This window comes from Eumetopias jubatus, unplaced genomic scaffold (assembly GCF_037043125.1).
Source record: "Eumetopias jubatus isolate StellerSeaLion01/CBP00866 unplaced genomic scaffold, mEumJub1_p1.0 scaffold_8, whole genome shotgun sequence".
Taxonomy (NCBI): Eukaryota; Metazoa; Chordata; class Mammalia; order Carnivora; family Otariidae; genus Eumetopias; species Eumetopias jubatus.
In genome coordinates, this window is record NW_028274814.1 from 40331834 (window position 1) to 40355437 (window position 23604).

At 38.0% G+C, this 23604-nt stretch overlaps 1 protein-coding gene across 1 annotated transcript in view; it reads left to right on the forward strand.

Annotated features, from left to right (window-relative positions):
- KDM5A (lysine demethylase 5A) overlaps positions 1-23604 on the forward strand; it is a 93573-nt gene that overhangs the window by 38089 nt on the left and 31880 nt on the right. Inside the window, exons 14-19 of the mRNA XM_028120979.2 lie at positions 2592-2786; positions 16940-17121; positions 17483-17607; positions 18094-18244; positions 19573-19687; positions 22002-22357. Coding sequence (XP_027976780.1) covers positions 2592-2786; positions 16940-17121; positions 17483-17607; positions 18094-18244; positions 19573-19687; positions 22002-22357 — 1124 coding nt within the window. The remainder of the gene's footprint in view (positions 1-2591; positions 2787-16939; positions 17122-17482; positions 17608-18093; positions 18245-19572; positions 19688-22001; positions 22358-23604) is intronic.

Below are 23604 nucleotides of genomic sequence, written 5' to 3' on the forward strand. Positions count from 1 at the left end.
ATTTATTTATCTATTTATCGATTGATTGAGAGAGAGAGAGCACCCAGAGGGAGAGAGAGAATTTTATCAGGTTCCATGCTGAGCACAGAGCCTGACATGTGGCTTGATCTCATTAAGGTCAGGACCCTGAGATCACAACCTGAGCAAAATCAAGAGATGCCAACTGACTGAGCCACCCAAACGCTCCAAGGGGGAGATATTTTTAGTAGTACTGGGTCTTATGTTTTCTATAGGCACATTAATATATTAAATTTCATGATTCATGATTTCACAATTTTTGTTTCCTTGGTTAATGAATGACATGTTGAGTAACCTTATTTGATCTAGTAATTTAAAACATTATTAGGCTTAGGAAGCAGTATGAGGAAGACTGAGCTTAGGGCTTTCCCTTGGGTTTGAGGTCTATTTTTTAAAATTCAACTAACATTTATTAAAATGTTTATGATTTACTTGCTTCTTGGCTAGATGTAGGGTAGGAAGTAGAGATAATTCAGAAATGAATTAGAGATAGTTTCTGCCTGTAATGTGTTCACTATTATTGATGTGTGGCCTTGGGCAGCTCTTTTAATTTCACTGAGCCTAAGTTTTTTACCCTGTATATGAAGATACTAAGATTCGCTTAATAACCTCAAACAAGTGAGATGATATATGTAGAAGTCCTTGAAACTCTTTAGAAGAAGGGTGTGATAGAAATGAAGAGTTATAGCAGCTTTAGATTTAGAATATAGTGATGGTACTAAGTTTTATAAGCTACATTGGATAATCAGTTCTATTTTATATGGCTTCTTCATAGATTGTAATAATTAAGATCTGCATATTTTCTTGCCATTGTTAATAAGCTATATGAAAAATGTTTAACAAGTAAATATTTATGAATTAGTAAATGAAAGAGTATATTGTTAATAGACAAGATAATCCCTAATCATAAGTTCAGTATTGTTATTTTCTTTGGAAAGATTGTTTCTTTAAAGGAGTATGTAGGGGCGCCTGGGTGGCTCAGTTGATTAAGCATCCGACTCTTGATCTCGGCCCAGGTCATGATCCTCAGGGTCATGAGTTCAAGCCCCACATTGGGCTCCACACTGGGCGTGGAGCCTACTTAAAAAAAAAAGTATGAGAATACTGCTTGATTTAGAGATAGTCTTATATTCTCAAAATGTGATTCCTGTGATTGTCTTCTGCCTTTCTCAAAATGTGAATTCTTAAAGGTTCTTAAAGATCCATTTTCTTATTTTTTCTCTATCATAGTTTTCAAATATAAACTAAAACTCCCATTTAAATTACCCAAGTTTTTCCACTGGGCAGGAGGATAGAAGTTGGGGAAAGATAGAGAGGAGGGAGGAGGGATGGAAGAAGTGTGTGTGTATATATGTGTGTGTTTTTGTGTACAGGCATACCTTGTTTTACTGCACTTTGCTTTATTGTACTCCACACATACTGCATTTTTTACAAATTGAGGGCTTGTGGCCACCCTGTGTCAAGACAGCAAGTCTTTTGGCACCATTTTTCCAATAGCATTTATTCATTTCATGTCTCTGTGTTACATTTTGTGAATTCTGGCAATATTTCATACTTTTTCATTATTATTTGTTATGGTGATCTGTGATTAGTAATTATGACTTGTTGAAGCTCTGGTGATGGTTAGCATTTTTTAGCAAGAAAGTATTTTTGAATTAAGTTGTGTACATTGTTTTTTTTAGACACAATGCTATTGCACACTAAATAGACTATAGTATAATGTAAACATAACTTTTATATGCACTGGAAAACCAAATCACTCATTTTACTCACTTTATTGTGATACTTTATTTACGGTGGTCTGGAACTGAACCCACAGTATCTCCAAGGTATGCCTATATAGTATAACTAGTATCATAACTGGGCTTAAAGCTTGATGGGTAAATAATTTTCAGAATTTATCTTGAAGGGTGTATCTGATGATTTATGAAAAGTGATCATCTAGTGACTTGTTTATTCACTTAGGGAGAATAAAGTGTATAATCTCATGATTTCACTTGGATTCTCTTTAGGCCAGACTGATGTTTTTAAAAGAATTTTTAGATGCTAAAATGTAAATCATCTTTTGCTTTGGTTCTTATAATAAAAGTCAGTTAATGTGAATTGCTGAAGTAGTGCTTTTTTCCTCCCTTTTTCTTCTTCTTTTTTTTTAACTTTTAATAACATCTTTGCTTTTTGGTCTGTGGAAACCTCCATGCTGAATATGTCCACTTAACCCTTTATTACCTAAATGTTTTTCCTTTTGTCTTTAAAGGCAGCTTATGTTAAAGTGGTCTAAAAGAGTTTGCTGCTTCATTTAAATATCAAGGAACTTGTACTTGTACATAATGACTAGAAAATTAATAGCTTAGGCTAGAAGCTTAGCATCTCAAATTATGGAAATTTTCTGTGGGAAGGCCTTTGAAAGTCCTGCTGGGCCATAAAGATTTAATATTTACATTTCCTCTTATGTTCAAATGGAGTTTGATATTCTGCCTTTTTTATAATAAAACAGAGGATCTGTAGGCTAAATAGTGGTTTTGTTCTGGAAGATGTTATAAGCAAGTAATTTAATTTAACAATCTTGTTTACAGTTGCCCATTGGACGTCAGTGTGTCAATCATTACCGAAGGCTGAGGCGCCATTGTGTCTTTTCACATGAAGAACTCATTTTCAAGATGGCAGCAGATCCAGAATGCTTAGACGTGGGGCTGGCTGCCATGGTGTGCAAAGAATTGACTCTCATGACTGAAGAAGAGACAAGATTAAGGGAGTCTGTTGTACAAATGGTGAGTTTGTGGAGCACATTTTCTGTATTTGATACTGCTCATGGAATACACTAAAAATTGAACTTGTAGAAAGAATCCATTTTCATCTTTGATTCCTTTAGAAGTTGAATACAAAAATCACAAGTTTGGAGGGGTGTGTGTGTGTGTTTAAAGATTTATTTATTTGAGAGAGAGAGCACGCACACAATGGGGAGGGGCAGAGGGAGAGGGAGAGAGAATCTCAAGTACACTCTGCTGCTGAGCATGGGGCTTATCTCAGGAGATCAAGTCCTGAGCCGAAATCAAGAGTTGGGCACTTAACCAACTGCCACCCAGGCACCCTGGAGAAAGGTATATTTTTATATTTGCTCTTTTGGGTTCTACAAATTGAAAAGTTTTAGAAATCTTTATTTCACTTCTAGATTTTAAAAAATGGAATCTTGTCATGTAGAATTTCTTAGGTATATATTTTTTTAAGCCTTCTGCATACAGTATTATTTCTTTAAATGAGAAAGTTCAAATCCTTTTCTTTGAGCTTTGAAATTGAATAAAAGTTGTGTTTCTGTGATTCCAACTGTCAGAGTGCATTGATTGGTGGTTTGGTTTTATTTTTTCCTCTTTCTAAGTAATTTAATGAGTAGGAAGTACTGAATAACCAAGTGTTAGGATTTTTTTTTTTTTCTTTTTTTCCCTCCAGTTTGGAAGCCAGTTGGATTTCTGGTGGAGTTCTTTATAATGGTGGTGGCTGGGCAGTGGGGTGGCCATACCCTCCCCACAAGTGTTGGGATTTTGAATACTTAGAATAAACTAAACCTTTGTCACAATCAAGATAATGAACATATCACCTTCAAATTTTTCTTATGCCCCTTTATGATCATTCCCTTTTGTCCCATTGCCCCTCTTCACTACTCCCACTCCACCCCCTTCTAGGAAAACACCAATCTGCTTTCTTTAGTGTGCCTTTTAAAAAAGTGTATTATTTAAATTGAATCATACAGTTTATAGTTTTTGTTTAGTTTCTTTCACTTAACATAATAGTGGTTGAGATTAATTTATGTTATTTTATTTATGTATTGTTTATTCTTTTTATTTGCCAAGTATTATTTATTGTATGGACCACAGTTTATCTCTTCATTTAAGAATGGACATTTTAATTGTTTTTAACTTTTGCCTGTTATGAGTTAATTAAGCTGCTGTGAACATTTCTGAACAAATTTCTATGTTGACATATACTTTCATTTCTCTTGGATAAATACTAGGACTGGAATGGCTGGGTCATATGACATGTGTGTGTTTAATTTTTTCTGAAAACTGCCAAACTGTATTCCAAAAACAGTTTTTATAGTTCTGTGAGGAATATGAGAGTTCCACCTGTCCTGCAATCTCACTGATATTTGGAATTTTAACTTTAGGTACTCTTTTTTTTTTTTTTTCTTTTTAAAGATTTTATTCACTTATTGGACAGAGAGAGTGAGTGAGCAAGAGAGAGTGCACAAGCTGGGGGAGAGGCAGAGGGAAAGAAGCAGACTCCCTGCTGAGCAGGGAGCCCAATGCAGGACTCGATCCCAGGACCCCGGGATCATGACCTGAGCCGGAGGCAGACATTTAACCGACTGAGCCACCCAGGCTTCCCCAACTAGAATTCTAATAGGTTTGTCGTAGTAGTTCATCATGGCTTTAATTTTAATGACTAATGATGATGAGTATCTTCTAGGTGCTTATTTGCTGTCTATGTATCTTTGAGGGAAGATTCTGTTCAAATCTTTTGCCCAACTTTTAAAACTTGGATTGTTACTGAATTTTGAAAGTTCTTTATATAATCTATATACAGATTCTTTACCAGATAGGTGATTTGGAAATATTATCTTCCAGTCTGTGGCTTGTCTTTTCCTTTTCTTAATAGTATTGTTTTGAAGAACAGGAGTTTCTTTGGTTTATCAATTTTTTCTTTTATGGCTTTTATGGCTTTTGGCATAGCCAAAAGGCTATATCTAAGAAATCTTTGCTTAACTCAAGATCACAGATTTTCTCCTATGTTTCCCAGAATTTTTTTAGTTTTAGCTCATACATTTATGTGTATGCCTCTATTTCAAATTAATTTTTGTATGTGGAATGAGTTATGGATCCAAGTTTATTTTCTTGCATATGTCACTTATGTTTTCACGCCCACTTATAAGATTACTAATTTGAGATCTCCTGTTTTGGCTTAATAACCAAGTAACCAAGAATAACAAGAACAATTGGTAGGTTGAGAAGGCACTTTATTTTTTGACATATCCCAAGGTGGTAGAATGTAACAGAAGCCTTGTTTCCTCTCAATAAAATCAGAATTTTCTTGAAAACAGCATTTTCAGTTAGAAAAGTTTATATAATCACAAAATTAAGGACTTTGTTTCTATTTTGAAAGAATTTCAAATATTGGGCTCTCTCTATACATATTGTTAGATTTGAAGAGTTTTAAGAAAATGAATATAGGTTTAAGCTGAAGAAAACTATTGTAGTGGATAGCGATTTGGATCTGAAAAGTAAAAGAGAAATCGATTTCACCACTCTTTTTATGGGCATAAATGGGGAAAAAAATCTTTAAACAAAAGCCATGTATAGCTATATATAAAGCTGTATAAAGCTATACATATTACAAATGATGTAAATATTATTATTGTAAGCTAATTATTTTTAAGAATTTAAGTTAACTTGGAAATAAGAATTTTTACTAAATAGATTTCTTTTTCTAGTTTGAATTACCTGTGATAAGAAACAAGAAGGGCACCTGGGTGGTTCAGTCAGTTAGGTGTCTGCCTTCAGTTCAGGTCATGATCTCAGGGTTCTGGGATTAAGCCCCTTGGTGGGCTCCCTGCTAAGTGGGGAGTCTGCTTCTCCCTGTCTCTCTGTCCCTCTGCCCTGCTCATGCTCTCTCTCTCTCTCAAATAAATAAAATCTTAAAAAAAAAAAAAAAAGGAAGAACAAGATACAAGTGAATCTTGTTTTTGTTTTTTTAAAAAAATCTTTTGAGGTAAGTGAATGGATGACTGATATAATTAATATTCTCATGTTATGCCTATATTCTTAAAAGTTTTCTTGATTGCTTTTTATTAGTCTCTTTTATTTTTTATTTTTATTTATTACTATTTTTTAAAGATTTTATTTATTTATTCATTTGACAGAGAGAGACACAGCGAGAGAGGGAACACAAGCAGGGGGAGTGGGAGAGGGAGAAGCAGGCTTCCCACTGAGCAGGGTGCCCAATGTGGGGCTCGATCCCAGGACCTTGGGACCATGACCTGAGTCGAAGGCAGACGCTTAATGACTGAGCCACCTTGGCGTCCCTCTTATTTTTTTTTTTAAAGATTTTTAAAATTTATTTGACAGAGACAGCGAGAGAGGGAACACAAGCAGGGGGAGTGGGAGAGGGAGAAGGAGGCTTCCCACTGAGCAGGGAGCCCGACTCGGGGCTTGATCCCAGGACCCTGGGATCATGACTTGAGCCAACAAAGGCAGATGTTTAACAACTGAGCCACCCAGGTGCCCCAATTATTATTTTTTAAATAAAACTGTCTTTTAGGGGCTCCTGGGTGGCTCAGATGGTTAAGCGTCTGCGTTTGGCTCAGGTCATGATCCCAGGGTCCTGGGATCTAGCCCCACATCAGGTTCCCTTCTCAGCAGGGAGCATGCTTCTCCCTCTCCTTCTCCTGCTCCCCCGCTTGTGCTTTCTTGTTCTCTCTGTCAAATAAACAAATAGAATCTTAAAAAAAAAAAAAAAAAAGACTCTTTTTTGAGTAGTTGAAAGTTCACAGCAAAATGAGGGAAAGGGTAGGGTACAGAGATTTCCCATATATCTTACATCCCCACACATGCAATGCCTTCTACATTATCAACGTGTCCTACCAGAGTGGTAACATTTGTTACAGTTGATAAACCTGCATTGACACATCATAATCACCCAAAGCCCATAGTTTATATTATGGTTCACTCTTGGTGTATATTCTGTGTGTTTGGATGAATATATAATGACATGTATCCATCATTATAGTATCATACAGAGTATTTTCACTTCACTAAAATTTCACTGTGTTTCACCTATTCATCTCTACCTGCCCTTCCACTGGCAAATACTGATCTTTTTATTATCTCTGTAGTTTTGCCTTTATGTCATATGGTTGAAATCATACAGTGTGTGGTCTTTTCAGATTGCCTTTCATTTTTTCATGTGACTGTCCAGTTCCAGCATGATTTATTGAAAAGACTATCTTTGCTCCATTGTGTTGCCTTCTTTGTGAAAGATCAGTTGACTGTTTCTACATCCTCTCTTGTGTCCCATTGATTGATTTGTCTATTATTTTGTAATACCACATAGTCTTCATTACTAGTGTAGCTTTGTAGTGTTTTAAAAGTTTTATTTATTTTTTATTTGATATAGTTAACACACGATTTAGTTTCAGGTGTACTATTTATAGTAAGTCTTGAAGTGAAATAGTGTTAGTCTTCTGACTTTGTTCTTCTGCAGTATTGAGCTATTATGAGTCTTTTACCTTTTCATATAAACTTTAGAATACTTTGTCAATATCCATAAAATAACTTGCTGGGGGCGCCTGGGTGGCTCAGTTGGTTAAGCGAAGCCTTCGGCTCAGGTCATGATCCTGGAGTCCTGGGACTGAGTCCCGCATTGGGCTCCCTGCTCAGCAGTGAGTCTGCTTCTTCCTCTGACCCTCCCCCCCTCATGCTCTCTCTCTCTATCTCATTCTCTCTCTCAAATAAATAAAATCTTTTAAAAAAATAATTTTTTTTTTAGATTTATAGATTAAGTTGGGAAGAACTGACATCTTGACAACACTGAACATGGAACACCTCTATCCATGAACATGGAACACCTCTCCATTTATTTAGCTCTTCTTTGAATTTGTTCATAGGAGTTCTGTAGTTTTCTTTCTTATACATGTTTTGTTAGAAACCTGCGTATTTCGTTTTTGGAGGGTGCTAATATAAATAGTAATTTGTTTTTAATTTCAAAATCCACTTGTTTATTATTGGCATATAGGAAAGAACTGTGCTATTATTGCTTATTAGTTCCAGGAGTGTTTTTGTCAGTTTTTTCAGATTTTCTTCATGGATGATCTTATGATCCATGAACAAAGATGGTTTGGTTTCTTCCTTCCCAAACTGTATCCTTTTTATTTCCTGTTCTTGTCTTATTGTATTAGCTAGGCCTTCCTGCTGAAAAGGAGTGGTGGGAGGGGACATTGTTGTCTTATACCTGATCATAGTAGAAAAATTTGTCAGGAATGGGTGTCAAATGCTTTTTCTGCATTTATTGATAGAATCATCTGGCAGGGTTTGAGAGGATTGACTCCAGTTTTGAAAGAAGTTCTAATTGTTGCATACTTGGGATAAATTCCACTTGATTTTGTCATGTAATCATATTGTATATTGTTGGATTCAACTTGCTAATTTTATTGAAGATTTTTGCACCTATGTTCATGAGAGATATTGGCCTGTAGTGGTTTTTGGTAGCAGGGTAATGTTGGCCTCATAGAATGAGTTAAGTGTTTCCGGTGCTTCTATCCTCTGAGAGAGATTATAGAGAACTGGTATAATTTCTTCCATAAGTGTTTGGTAGAATTCACCAATGAACCCATTTGGGTCTGGTGCTTTTTGTGTTGGAAGGTTTTTAATTATTGATTTGATTTCCTCAATAGAAGTATAGAGCTATTCAGATTGTGTGTGTGTGTGTGTGAATTTTGACAGGTTGTCTTTCCAGGAATTGGTCCATTTCACCTGGTCATGAAAGTTGTGGGCATAGAGTTGTCTATAGTATTCTTGCATTATACTTTCAATATCCATGGGATCTTTAGTGATGTCTCCTTTTTCATTTCTGATTTTAGTAATTTGTGTCTTTTTTTTTTTTAGTTAGCTCAGCTAGAGGCGTATCAATATCATTGAACTTCTCTTAGGACCAGCTTTTGGTTTTATTGATTTTTCTCTATTGATTTCCTTTTTTTAATTTTACTGATTTCTGCTCTAATTCCTTTTTTTAAAAATTTATTTATTTTTTAAAAGATACTATTTTTTTTATTTGACAGAGAGAGAGCAAGCATAAGCAAGGGGAGTGGGAGAGGGAAAAGCAGGCTTCCCGCCAAGCAGGGAGCCAGCCCAATGCAGGGCTTGATCCCAGGACCCTGGGACCATGACCCGAGCCAAAGGCAGACGCTTAACAACTGAGCCACCCAGGCAGCCCTCTAACTCTTTTTTTAAAAAAGATTTTACGTATTTATTTTATTTTATTTTATTTTTTTAAGATTTTATTTATTCATGAGAGACAGAGGGAGAAGCAGGTTTCCCGCTGAGCAGGGACCCTGATGTGGGACTCGATCCCAGAACCCCAGGATCATGACCTGAGCCGAAGGCAGACGCTTAACCGACTGAGCCACCCAGGTGCCCTATTTATTTATTTTAGAGAGAGAGAGCGAGTAAGTGGAGGGAGGGGCAGAGGGAGAGGGAGAGAGAGAATCTTAAGCAGACTATGCACTGAGCATGAAGCTCAATGCAGGGCTTGATCTCATGATCCTGAGATCATGACCTGAGCCAAAATCAGGAGTTGGATGCTTAACCAACTGAGCCACCCAGGCACCATGCCTCTCTTCTGCTTTCTTTGGATTTAATTTGGTCTTCTTTGTCTAGTTTCCTAAAGTGGAAACTTAGGTTATTCATTTTATATATGTTTATTTGAAATGGAATTCCTTAGTAGAATGTGACTCTTGATTTTGGGGTTGTGAATTCGAGCCCCATGTTGGGTGTAGAGATTACTTAAAAATAAAATCTTAAAAAAAAAAAAGGAATTCCTTTCCCATTGCTTGGTGTCTGTCTTTTGAAGCTTGTAATTTAAGCATAGGTACACTTCATTTTAATGTGCCTTTGCTTTCTTGTGCTTCATAAATACTGTGTTTTTTACAAATTGAAGGTTTGTGGCAACCTTGCATTGAGCAGGTTTATTAGCCCCATTTTTCCAACAGTATTTGCTCACTTTGTGTCTCTCTCACATTTGGTAATTCTCACAATATTTCAGACTTTTTATTTTATTTCATTTATTTACTCTGTTCATTTTTCATTGTCGTATAATATACAGCGTTATAGGGACACCTGGGTGGTTCAGTCGGTTAAGTGTCTGCCTTTGGTTCAGGTCATGATCCCGGGGTCCTGGGATCGAGCCCCACATCAGGCTCCCTACTCAGTGGGGAGTCTGCTTCTCCCTCGTCCTCTCCCCCTGCTTGTACTTGCTCTCTCTCTCTGTGACAAATAAATAAAATCTTTAAAAATTATACACACACACACACACACACACACACACACACACACACACGGTGTTATATTAGTTTCAGGTGTACAATATAGTGATTCAGCAATTCTGTACATTACTCAGTGCTCATCACAATAAGTGTACTCTTAATCCCCTTCACCTGTTTCACCCATCTCCCCATCCACCTCCCTTCTGGTAACCACCAGTTTATTCTCTGTATTTAATAGGATCTGGGGCATCTGGCTGACTCAGTTGGTGACTCTTCATCTCAGGGTCATGAGTTTGAGCCCCATGTTGGGTGGAAAGCTTACTTAGAAAAAGAAAGTGGAATACTCTTGATAGAGTCTCAGGGGTTTTTTTGTTTGTTTCTTTTTCTTTGTTTTGTTTCTTAAATTCCACGTATGAATGAAATCAGATGGTATTTGTCTTTGATTTATATTACTTAGCATTATATCTTCTAGGTCCTTCCATATTGTTGCAGATGGCAAGTTTTCATTCTTTTTATATTCCACTGTATGTATGTCACATCTTCTTTATCCATTCAACTTGAGTTGCTTTCATAATTTGGCTATTGTAAATAATGCTGTAATAAACATAGGGGTGCATATATCTTTTCCAGTTAGTGTTTTCGTATTCTTTGGGTAAATACCCAGTAGCGCAGTTACTAGATCATGTGGTGATTCTATCTTTAATTTTTTGAGAAACCTCCGTATGTTTTCCACAATGGCTGCACCAGTTTTCCTTCCCACTAACAGTGCATGAGGGTTCCTTTTTCTCCACATCCTTGCCAACACTTGTTTCTTGCGTTTTTTATTTTAATCATTCTGATAGGTGTGGAATGATATCTCATTGTGGTTTTGATTTGCATTTCTCTGATGAGTGATGTTGAGCATCTTTTCATGTGTCTCTTCGCCATCTGTATGTCTTTGGAGAAATGTCTGTTTATGTCTTCTGCCCTTTGGTTTTTTTCGTTTTGTTTTGTTTTGTTTTGTTTTGTTTTAAGTACGCTTGAACTCACGATCCTGAGATCAAGACCTGAGCTGAGATCAAGAGTTGGACGCTTAACCGACTAAGCCACCCAGGCACCCCTGCCCAATTTTTACTTGATCAGACTTTTTCATTATTATATTTGTTATGGTCATTTTGATGAGTGATCTTTGATGTTACCGTTGTCATTTTTTTGGGTGCCACAACCTGTGCTTATGTAACAGTGAACTTAGTAGGTAAATGTTGTGTATATTCTGCCTGCTCTACCAACTGGCTCTTTTCTCGTATCTCTTTGTCTGATTGTCAGTCTTCTTTGTTCTTTGAGACACAACAATATTGAAATTAGGCCAATTAATAACCCTACAACGTCCTTTTAAGTTCAAGCAGAAGGAAGAGTCACATGTCTGTTACTTCAGATCAGAAACTGGAAATGATTGAGCTTAGTGAGGAAGGCATGTGGAAAGACTAGATGGTTCAAAAGCTGGGCTTCTTGTGCCAAAGAGTTAGCCAGGTTGCAAATGCAAAGGAAAAGTTCTTGAAGGAAATTAAAAGTACTACTCTAGTGAACGCATGAACAATAAGAAACCAAAAGAGCCTTATTGCTGATATGGTGAAAGTTCTAGTGATCTGAGATAAAAGATGGAACCAGCCATAACATTTCCTTATGCCAAGGCCTAATCCATAGCAAGGCCCTAACTCCTCAGTTTTATGTAGGCCGAGAGTGGTAAGGAAGTTGCAGAGGTTTGAAGCTAACAGACGTTGGTTCATGAGGTTTAAGGAAAGAAGTCATCTCCATACTACAGAAATGCAAGGTGAAGCAGCAAGTGCTGATGTAGAAGCTGCAACAGGTTATCCAGAAGATCTTGCTAAAATCATCAGTGAAGGTAGCTACACTAAGTACAGATTTTCATTGTAGACGAAACTGCCTTCTGTTGGAAGAAGATGCCGTCTAGGACTTTTGTACCTAGAAAGAAGTTAATGCCTTGCTTCAAAGTTTCAAAGGAGAGGCTGACTCTCTTGTTAGGGGCTAATACAGCTGATGACTTTAAGTTGAAGCCAGTGCTCATTTACCATTCTGAAAAGCAGGGTCCTTAAGGATTATGCTAAATCTACTCTGTATTCTATAACTGGAACAACAAAGCCTGGATGACAGCACATCTGTTTACAAATGGTTTGGACCTACTCTGCAGAGAAAAAGATGGTTTCAAAATATGACTGCTTGTTAGCAGTGCACCTGGTCACCTCAGAGCTCTGATGGAGATGTCCAGCAAAACGAATGTTGTTTTCATGCGGCAAACAGAACATCTGTTCCGCAGGGGCGCCTGGGTGGTTCAGTCGTTAAGCGTCTGCTTTGGCTCAGGTCATGATCCCAGGGTCCTCGGATCGAGCCCTGCATCGGGCTCTCTGCTCCACGGGAAGCCTGCTTCTCTCCCACTCGCCCTGCTTGTGTTCCCTTTCTCGCTGTGTGTCTCTCTCTGTCAGTAAATAAATAAAGTCTTTAAAAAAAAAAAATCTGTTCTGCAGCCCGTGGATCAAGGAGTCATTTGACTTTCAAGTCTTACTAGTTAAGAACTATATTTTGTAAGGCTATAGCTGCCATGGATAGTGATTCTTCTGAAGGATCTAGGCAGAGTAAATTGAAAACTTTCTGGAAAAAAGGTTCACTATCCTAGATTCCATTAAGAACATCCATGATAGGGGCGGGGCGCCTGGGTGCCTTAGATGGTTAGGCGTCTGCCTTCGGCCCAGGTCATGATCCCGGGGTCCTGGGATCGAGCCCCGCATCGGGCTCCCTGCTCCATGGGAGGCCTACTTCTCCCTCTCCCACTCCCCCTGCTTGTGTTCCTGCTCTCGCTGTCTCTCTTTGTCAAATCAATAAATAAAATCTTAAAAAAAATCCGTGATAGATGGAACAAGATCCAAATATCAACATGAACAGGAGTTTAGAAGTTGATTGCAATCTTGGCATGGATGACTGAGGTGTTCAAGATTTGAGTGGAGGAAGTAAATGCAGATGGGGTGGAAATAGCAGAACTAGAATTAGAAGTAGAGCCTGAAGATGGGACTGAATTGCTATAATGTCATGATAAAATTTGAGCAGATGAAAAGTTGCTTCTTACGGATAAGCAAAGAAAGTGGTTTCTTTTTTTTTAAAGATTTTTTTTATTTAACATATATCATATCATACATCATATCATATTTTTATTATCATTATCCCCATGACCCTGGGATCATGACCTGAACCAAAGGCAGATGCTTAATGACTGAGCCACTCAGGTGCCCCAAGAAAGTGGTTTCTTGAGATGAAATCTGCTGGTGAAGATGCTGTGAAGATTATTTAAACAACGACAAAGAATTTAGAATATTACATAAACTTAGTGGATAAAGCAGTGGCAGGGTTTTAGAGGATTGACTCCAGTTTTGAAAGAAATTCTAACTGTGGGTAAAATGCTGTCAAACAGCATTGTATGCTTGAGAAGTCACATGTGAGAGAAAGAGACAATTGATGTGGCAGACTCCGTTGTTGTTGTTTTAAGTAGGCTCCACGCCCCCTGTGGAGCTTGAACTCATGGCTCTGAGATCAAGAGTCATGTGCTCTACCAACAGAGCCACCCAGGTGCCCCAGACTCCATTGTTTTATTTTAAGAAATTGCTACAGCCACCCCCAACCTTCAGCAACCAGCACCCTGATCAGTCAGCAGCATGATAAACATGGAGACAAGACCCTCCACCAGTGAAAATCTCAGATGATGTTGAGCATTTTTTAGCAATATTTTTAAATTAAGGTATATATATTGCTTTTTTAGACATAATACTATTGCACATTTAATAGGCTACAGTATAGGGGAAATAGAACTTTTATATGTGCTGAGAAACAGAAAGTTCATTGGACTTGTTTTATTATGATATTCGTTTTATTGTTGTGGTCTGGAACCAAACCCGCAATATCTCCGGGTCTGCTTGTACATTGGTAGAGACTCATGAAGTCAGTTTTATGGTATAGTCTCATTTCGGGTTTAACTTGTGTTATTAATGGGGCATTGTTTTTCCTTTTTGTGCAATAATTTGAATATCACATCTCTTGATCATTTTATTTATCCTTTGATCACATTTCTCTAGGGACTCTTTTCTTATAAACTTCTTGTGCCCCTGAGACACTAATCTCTACCCTTTCTTTGCATATTGTCTTTCCTATCTTGAAAAAGTTTTCATTTTTTTCCTTCCAGAAAACTTCTTGAGTGGTTTTTCTGTGGTCACTGCCCTTATTTCCTTTTTATCCCTTAATTGTCACTGTCATTCTGAAACTCAGAATTTGCTGGTGACTTTATTGCCAAGTGTAGTTGTTTCTTTGTCTTTTATCCCATGACCTCTTTGTTGCACTATATTTTGCTTTTGTTCCTTTTCCTAACACTCGCTCTCCTGTTTCTTCAGCATCTGATAATACTTGCCAGTCACTTTTTAAAATTTTTTTTATTTTTAAAGATTTTATTTATTTATTTGACAGAGAGAGAGAGCACGAGAGCAGGAACACAAGCAGGGGGAGTGGAAGAGGGACAAGCAGGCCTCCCGCCGAGCAGGGAGCCTGATATGGGACTCGATACCAGGACCCTGGGATCATGACCCGAGCTGAAGGCAGACGCTTAACAACTGAGCCACCCAGGCACCCCTGCCAGTCACTTTTTAATAAAAGATATATTTATTTATTTATTTTAGAGAGAGAGAGAGAGAACGAGCGAGCTGGGGGAGGGACAGGGAGAGGGAGAGAGGGAATCCACAAGCGGACTCCCTGCTGAGCATGGAGCCTGACTTGGGGCTGCATCCCAGGACCCAGAGATCATGACCTGAGTTGAAACCAAGAGTCGGTCTCTCAACCAAGTGAGCCACCAAGGCGCCCCTTGCCAGTCACTTTTAATCATTTTCCTCATCTTCCTCAATTGCCAGTGTTTGCAGGGTGCAGCCTTTGATGTTTTATTGTTTTTCTTTTGTGCTACTTTTCAAGGAGTTCTTAGCCTTTCTTAGGATTTTACCTCTCTTTCAGCTATTACCTTGTGGTTTCATTTCTCAGGTCTTGATATTTCCTCCTAGTTTGTGCAAACACAGGAATTATTGTCACTCTGAAAGACGTGTCATGTCCCGTCACCCATTTGTAATCCGGGTCTCCTTGGGATTACTGTACATTTCTGTTTAGCTTTTTGTAATCTCACTTTCAGCATCTGACATAGAATATCATCTCCTCTCCATCTTCCTTTCACAGACCACTTTATTAATTGCTGGTAAATATCAGGATAATTATTTAAAAAATTAATGTGATCCTTGACTCATCTGTCTCTTTGATAGTCATCTGCTATCTAGTTTGAAGTTTTTATTTGTTTATTTTGCAATGTCTCTCATCACTTCTACTCCCCCCCCTTTTTTTCTTTACTGCTACTGTTTAGTTCCATTCCTTAATTTTCTCACCTTGGTTATTTCAAACAGCCTTTTAATTTGTATCTCTTTTTTCTTCTCTCCACTTCCTCCTAATAATTTATAATTTTCTGAGCTGTAATGTTAGAAAGCATTACAAGGAAAAATTGTTCTGTGATAGCAAAGCTTAGGACATGGTAGATTAAGAAAAAAATCAACTGGGGATAAAGAAATAATAAATGATTCTTTACTGTAAAACTTCTATGACGTGCTGGTGTTCATTGATAATCTCTTAAATTGTGGGGGATATAGTAATACATAGCATTTCCCCGTAGACTAAGTTTTTTGCAGAGTATCTTCTAGGGCTAGGGGTTCCTGAAGCATATAGGATTTGGTGTAAAATTTATTTGAGACCGAGAGAGAGAGAGAGAAAGAAAGCGAGCGTGGGGGGGAGGGGCAGAGAGAGAGGGAGAATCCCACGCCGATTTAACTGACTGAGCCATCCAGGTGCCCCAGATCTCGATGTATTAATGTCCTGTTTGCCAACTGTTCTGACACTGTGTAAATTCTTGTAAGCTAAGAAATACCTGCAGTGCATTTTGGAACCATTTTTACATGAAATAATTTTTAAAGCAAATATTAAATGCTAATATGAGAAATGGGAAGATATGAGAGCATAGTTAAGAGACATGTAGATTAAAACCAGTATCAAAAACAAAATCTGTGTTGCAAGAATTGAATTGTGTCTGCCAGTGAATAAATTTTCGGGGTTTTACCTTGGGTAAGTGAAAAAAGTTTGCTTTCTTGTGTATTAAATGGAAGTCTTTATAAAATGCACTCAAATGCTCTTACTAAGCTGGCAGATTGAATTTAATTAACCTTTTTGATGTCTTGCTGAAGTAGATTCTATTTTGATTTGCATAGTTTAATTTTTACTACTTTATCTTTGCATCTGTATTTATTAGTGTTATTTTTTGGATCTTTGATAACTAATATATCTGTATTCAGGATTCAGGGGTGTATTATCCCTGGGACAAAAAAAAATTTTTAATTTTTTTCTTGTTTTAAGGAGAAGACAAAATCATATGAAACAATATATAGCTTCATGAATTGTTATATAGTAAACTTTGTTGTCATCACAATTCTGGTCAAGAAATAGAACTTTGTTAACCACCCCAAAAGTACCTCCCAATTACAATTTCCCTCCTTCCCCTCAACAATGACTGATTTGACATTTGTAGTAGTAAGTTCCTTGCATTTAAAAAATAGTTGTTTCAGTCAGATGTGTATTCTTCCACACCAAGGTTTAGTCTTTCCCACTTTAAAAAAATTAAGAATGATTAATTTTAGAAAGTGTTTTGATGTGTCATTTTACCTCCCGTGTATATATCTTAAGTCAGATTTACCTGTAGAAAAAAATTTAGTAACTTTAAGTTCTTTGATGCTTGAGAGCCTAGAAAGACTTGATGTAGTGATGTGAATTGTATTTCAGGGTGTCCTAATGTCAGAAGAAGAAGTATTTGAACTTGTTCCTGATGATGAGCGACAGTGTTCAGCTTGCAGAACCACATGTTTTCTCTCTGCTCTCACATGTTCCTGTAATCCTGAGCGCCTTGTGTGTCTCTACCATCCAACTGATCTGTGCCCCTGCCCGATGCAGAAGAAATGTCTTAGGTATCCTTACGTTTCTTGTAAAACTTGTTACTTCTTTTAAAACCAAATGCACTGTTCTTTGTAATTCCCCTTCCCCATGTGTGCACTGGTAACTTTTCCTTGTCTCTCTGCCTCCCTGCCGAGGACGAGTCCTTTAAAGTTGGCCCTAAACTTGACAACAAATGTTAGTTTTTTTTAATCAATTGATTTCACATGTTCCCTGTCTCTCCCTGCATTAAAACTCTGTGGGTGGCTTTGATTTAAGACCCTATTTCCTTGGTCATTGTATTAAGCTGATTGTACTTAAAATTTATTTCAAGTTGTTGGTTTTTTGCAAAGTTTTAAATTTCTGTGTTTTTTGTTTGTTTTTCTTTGTTTTTAGATACCGTTACCCATTAGAGGACCTCCCTTCTCTTCTGTATGGTGTGAAGGTCAGGGCACAATCCTATGACACGTGGGTCAGCCGTGTTACAGAAGCATTATCTGCCAACTTCAACCACAAGAAAGGTTAAGTTTCCTCCTTTTGTATGCATATACTGAAATTATTGTCACATTGAAAGAGGCTTTGTTTTGTTTTATGTGCTTTTCCTCCATTAAGGAAAAATTGTAGGCTTCATATGCGATTTGCGACTAATGGGTTGGTTGACTGACTATAGATTTAGTTTTCTATTTGAGAATTCTCTTTTACATAAAAAGTTAATATAAAATGGGACAGATAGCTAACTTGGCAGTAGATACGTATTTTGGGGAGCCATTATTACCAGTGGACTGCCACTGAAGGTTAATTAAGAAAAAGGAATTACCTTCCTGGAGAGAAATTGTCCGTAAGGATTAGGAATGAGCACCTGCTCTTAAGCTTTTATTGCAGTGGTGAGATTTTTAGAGCTGCAGTGTTTCCACTAATAGATTGATGACTAACTTGAGAGAGGTTGGTGAGTATTTTTAAATGACTTTTTATGTCTGTGGTCATAGTATATAGCTTTGTTTTTACAGATTTGATTGAATTACGAGTAATGCTGGAAGATGCTGAGGATAGGAAATACCCAGAGAATGATCTCTTTAGAAAACTCAGAGATGCTGTGAAAGAAGCTGAGACTTGCGCTTCTGTGGCTCAGCTGCTTCTGAGCAAAAAGCAGAAACACAGGTAAGACTAAGGAGAGTTCTCCAGTGGTTTCCTGTGGGGTTTTTTGGTTTTGTTTATTTGCTGGCCCCTCCCTATATTATCTTTGAGCTCTTGTCATGGCCATTCCCCTCCCACCCTCCCTCCAATCATGTCCCAATCTTCTCTCCTACTACTGTCCCTTCTTTCTTGCTCCACTCTGCAGTCCTCTTCCCCTTTGTGCTTTTCATACACGGCAGGCTCGGTTCTGCTTAGGGCCTTCTTAATTCTTCGCTCTTTGAGTGCTCTTCCCTGATATCTAGGTGGCTTGTTCCCTCACTTCTTTCAGGTCTTTTTCAGATAGCTGACACATTCTTGAAGAGGCCTTCTCTGACAACCCTTTATAAAATTGCAGCCTTTTTATTCTTCTTTCCTGCTCTGTTTTTCTCCTAGCCCTGTCACTTCCTGACATACTAATTTATTTATTATCCTTTCTTTCTTTCCCAGTCCCACTAGACACCTGCTAGACTAGAATGTTGGAGATTTTTTTATCCTTTTCTCGTTGCTCTATTTCTTGTGCTTAGAACAGTATCTGGCAGATACTGGATGTGCAATAAATATTTGTAAATAAATAAATGATACTACACGCTGAAGGCAGGTGGCAGCAAAGAGTAACCTTGAGGGATGCTGGAGAGGCTGTGTTATTACGTGTAGAAGTATGTGCCCTTAATTTAATGGAATTCACGTGTTAAATTTTCTGTGGTATTGTTTCGTATTCATGCCAACGATTTCCTGGTATCTGAACGGCTTTTGCTGTGGCCCTTCACATTGGGTTTTAAATTACTTTGTATGTTTTTTATTTGTACATTTGATTAGAGAACCTTTCTTTGAAGCATTGATCAGGGAATTTTCACCTGTCATTGGGTCACTAACCCCCTTGAAGAATCTGGCAAAAGTGTAGGGACCCTTTTCTTAGAAAAATGCACATACATATACAATTCTGAATCCGTTTCAGAGGGGCTTATTAGCCCCCAGCCAAGTTAAAGGCCCTTGTTCCACATTTTAAGCTTTTTGAGGTGGAAGATTTAGTTCTATTAACAAACATACTATTTTACTCTGAGGAATTTATTGACTGTTTCAAATGCTCAATACTTACAAGATTGGAGGAACTATAACTTGGAGAGTTGAATCTTTGAGTCATTAACTAATGAGGTAAAAACCTAATTTGGAAGTGATCACCATTACAGTGGAACCTCTCAAACACTCACATTCTGGGATAGCTTGGGTTAGAATTCTAGAGAGACTAGAAGCCCCTTTGATATCAGATGACTATGGATTTTTCTTACTTATGTCTCGGTATTATTTCACATCAGGCAGAGCCCAGATAGTGGGAGGACTCGGACCAAACTGACAGTGGAAGAATTGAAGGCCTTTGTCCAACAACTTTTTAGTCTTCCATGTGTCATCAACCAAGCTCGACAAGTAAAGGTGGAGTATTACATTCTTTTCTTGGGTAATATCCTTTGTAGTTTGGGTTTCTGTTTTGGGTAAACAGTGTGTCTAGACTAGCTTTTTATTCTGTTTGTTTGTCACATAAGTGCTGCTGTTTGAAGTTTTTCAGTAGGCAGTAAGAATCCCCTGGTTTCGTTCTTAGCCTTTAATTCTCCTTTTAAAATTCTGGAACCAAGGGTAGTTAGTTTAGAATTTTTTTCTGCATTAATCTAGATCAGAATCCCCATTTAGCATAGATGTAATTGAAATGCAAGAAAATAGTTAAAAGAACCTGAATGTATCAGTAAGTTATTAGTTCATGAGCTTTTAAAAATGTGAGCTCTGAAATTACTAGATCCCTGATGGTTTCTTGAATTTGTACACAGTCTCAAAAAGTGTCTATCAAATATATTAATCAGCATAGTTTTAATCCTCTGATAGTTTGTGGTGTGTTTTGTGATTTGGCCATGGGCAGGGTATCTAAAATGGTTTTTATCAAGGTTATCAGCTTGAGGTGGCTGGGTGGCTCAATCGGCTAAGCGTCTGCCTTTGGCACAGGTCATGATCCCAGCATCCTGGGATTGAGTCCCACATCACCCGGCCTCCCTGCTCAGTGGGGAGCCTGTTTCTCCCTTTCTCTCTGCCTGCCACTCCCCCTGCTTGTGTGTTCACTCTCTGTCAAAAGAAAGAAAGAAAATCTTTAAGAAAAAAAAAAGGTTCTCAGCTTGTGAAATCTAGTATCGGTTGTGTTTCTGCTGTTAATTCCATGTCGTAGAAGCATTTTGGTAGTTGACTGCTCTTTCTTCCTGAGAGACTTTATTCTCTGAACATCTGTGACATCACACGCTCTAGTTTTCTTCACTCATTCACAGCTCCTTCTCTTCGGTGTTCTTGGCTGTTTGTTTTCTCCTTGGCTTGACTTCTAAGTGTTGGAGTGTATTAAGAGTCTCAGCTCTTTCTTTAGGTCCTGACATCTTATTGGTTTAGTGACATTAAGTATTACCTGTATCCTGTTGATCCCCAGATCATCAACTCTCAATGCCTTTGCTCTCTCCTACAGGCTTGTACGTACAGTTGCATACTCTGTATCCCATGGCAGACTAAAAGGCATCTTAAAAGCCTTTTAATGAATCAAAAATCCTTGATTCCTTTATTTCCCTTATACCCCATATCCAGTCTCTAAACAAGTGCTACCGTTATCTTCAGAATGTTTCCCAAAGTGAACCATTTGCCATCATCTCCATTGTTTACACTGTGCTCCAAACCTCTAAGTTCTGCCCCTGAGATCACTGTAATAGGCTCTTACCTCGTCTCCCTTCTTCTTCTCTTGTCCCTGACAGTTTATTTTTATTCGGTAGCCAGTGTGACCATGTAAATTATAAATCAAATCATATCACTTCTGTGTGGTTAAAATTCTCCAGTGCTTCCCCAAAGCCATTAAAATGAAATCTAAACTTCTCATCTATGTGGCACTATGTAATCTGACCTCTGCTTATTTTTTAACTGCATTTCTCCACTTTGCTCCCCATCATCCACTTTAGAGCAAGACATTTCTCTGTAAAGGCTTTTGCAGTTACTATCCGCTGTGCCTGAACTGCTCTTCCTCCAGATCTTCATATAGTTCCCACCTCTAACTCCTCGTTTTAGTTTCAGTTCATCTGTTTTCTGTGACCACCATTGCAAAGTAATATGCCCACCCCTTCTGGTCATTCTCTATTGTGTTGCCCTGTTTTATTTTCACAGCACTTAAAACTAACTGGAACATTTTATTCATATATTCAGTGTGACTATTTATATTAAAATATGTTCCTTGGGCGCCTGGGTGGCTCAGTCATTAAGCGTCTGCCTTTGGTTCAGGTCATGATCTCAGGTTCCTGGGATCGAGTCCCACATCGGGCTCCCTGCTCGGCAGGAAGCCTGCTTCGGTGGGAAGCCTGCTTCTCCCTCTCCCTCTCCCCCTGCTTGTGTTCCTTCTCTCGCTGTGTCTCTGTCAAAAAACCCACAAACTTAAAAAAAATAAAATACATTCCTTAAAGATAAGGACTTTGTATGTTTTAGTGCTTATAACAGTGGCTGCTCTAAGTCCGTAGTCATTAAATATTGTTTGAATGAATTAATCATGTTTTAAAGTAAGTCTGTGTAAGTAACTACAAAGAAGCATAATTATGTTCTTAACTATCATATCTGGTGCTATAATGGTGAGATTATTGGATAGTCTAGAATCTGATAGTTTGCCTGAACTGTGTCTATTCCAAACTCATTTTGTATCTTTTAAATTTGTTTTTTATTTTTATTCTTTTGACTTTTTCAGAATCTGCTGGATGATGTGGAAGAGTTTCATGAACGTGCTCAAGAGGCCATGATGGATGAAACCCCAGATTCTTCCAAACTCCAAATGTTGATAGACATGGGCTCTAGTCTCTATGTGGAGCTACCTGAACTGGCCCGACTAAAGCAAGAGCTACAGCAGGCTCGATGGTTGGATGAAGTAAGACTGACCCTGTCAGATCCACAACAGGTCACTTTGGATGTCATGAAGAAACTGATAGACTCTGGGGTGGGATTAGCACCCCACCATGCTGTGGAGAAGGCAATGGCTGAACTACAGGAGCTCCTTACAGTCTCTGAGCGATGGGAAGAAAAGGCTAAGGTCTGCCTACAGGCAAGGTGAACACATATATTGGTGACTGTTGCGTCTTTAACAACTAAGGGTAGAACCGAAGGAGGAACATAAGGCTCTGTTTCATTAAATATTTAGTTAGATGTTTTATGCCTTCCCTGAGCAGCCACTTAATTATCAAATAGGTCTGCATATAAACAGTTTCAGATATTGTGTGCATGCTAGTGCAGAGTACTTTGCTAGGTACTTTAAGTGAAACAAAGTAGTATTTTGTTTAGAACCTTCCCATTACCTATACTATAGTTCAGAGCTAAGAAATGTAAAGCTCACTGCAATATGTTATTATTAACTGAGAGGTACAGAAAAATGCTATAGGAATTCAGAGGAGGGGAGGTCATTGTTACCTTTGGTGGTCAGAAGAGAAGCTTGAGAGAAAAGAAAGAACTTTAGGTAGAGCTTTGAAGCATGAGTGAGATTGAAGTGGAAGGGGCGTGAGAGAAAGATCAAGCTAAGTTTAAGGAATATATATATATATATATATATATATATATATATATATAGGGTTAGGTGACAAAAGTTAAATGGGCTTTCTTGGAGTGGAGGATTTATGTAGGAAAGTAGTGGGAAAGAAGAAGCAAGAAAGGAGAACATTATGCAGTTGCATTAGCATTGGCACTCCCATTGGATTTTTGAGATTTCAGTAAAGCATTCACCATACTTGACTGTATATCAACTAATTAGACTGTAATGTTCTCTATGAAAGTATTTCTTTAGCTAAAATTAAGATCTATAACTTCTCTTGTGAGGATGAAGAACCTGGCATACTTAGAGTCCATAGTTATTAAATACACAGGTCAGATTGATTGATCGATTATTTATTTATTTATAAGTGTCTCTCTGGATGTATTACAACTAACTTTTTTTTTTAAGACTTTATTTATTTACTTGATAGAGACACAGCGAGAGAGGGAACACAAGCAGGAGGAATGGGAGAGGGAGAAGCAGGCTTCCCGCTGAGCAGGGAGCCCGATGTGGGGCTCGATCCCAGGACCCTGGGATCATGACCTGAGCCAAAGGCAGACGCTTAACTGACTGAGCCACCCAGGTGCCCCAACACAGCTCAAATTTAAAGCCTTTTCCACTTCATTCCAAGGTCTTCCACTTCATTCCAAAGTCTTCATGTACTTAACTACTTTGCCAGCCACTTATTTTGGTTCAGTTGATAGGAGAAGCCTTAGATAATTCAGTGAACACAGTTCTCTTTAATCAAGAAAAGGCTGCATATATTTTTGCT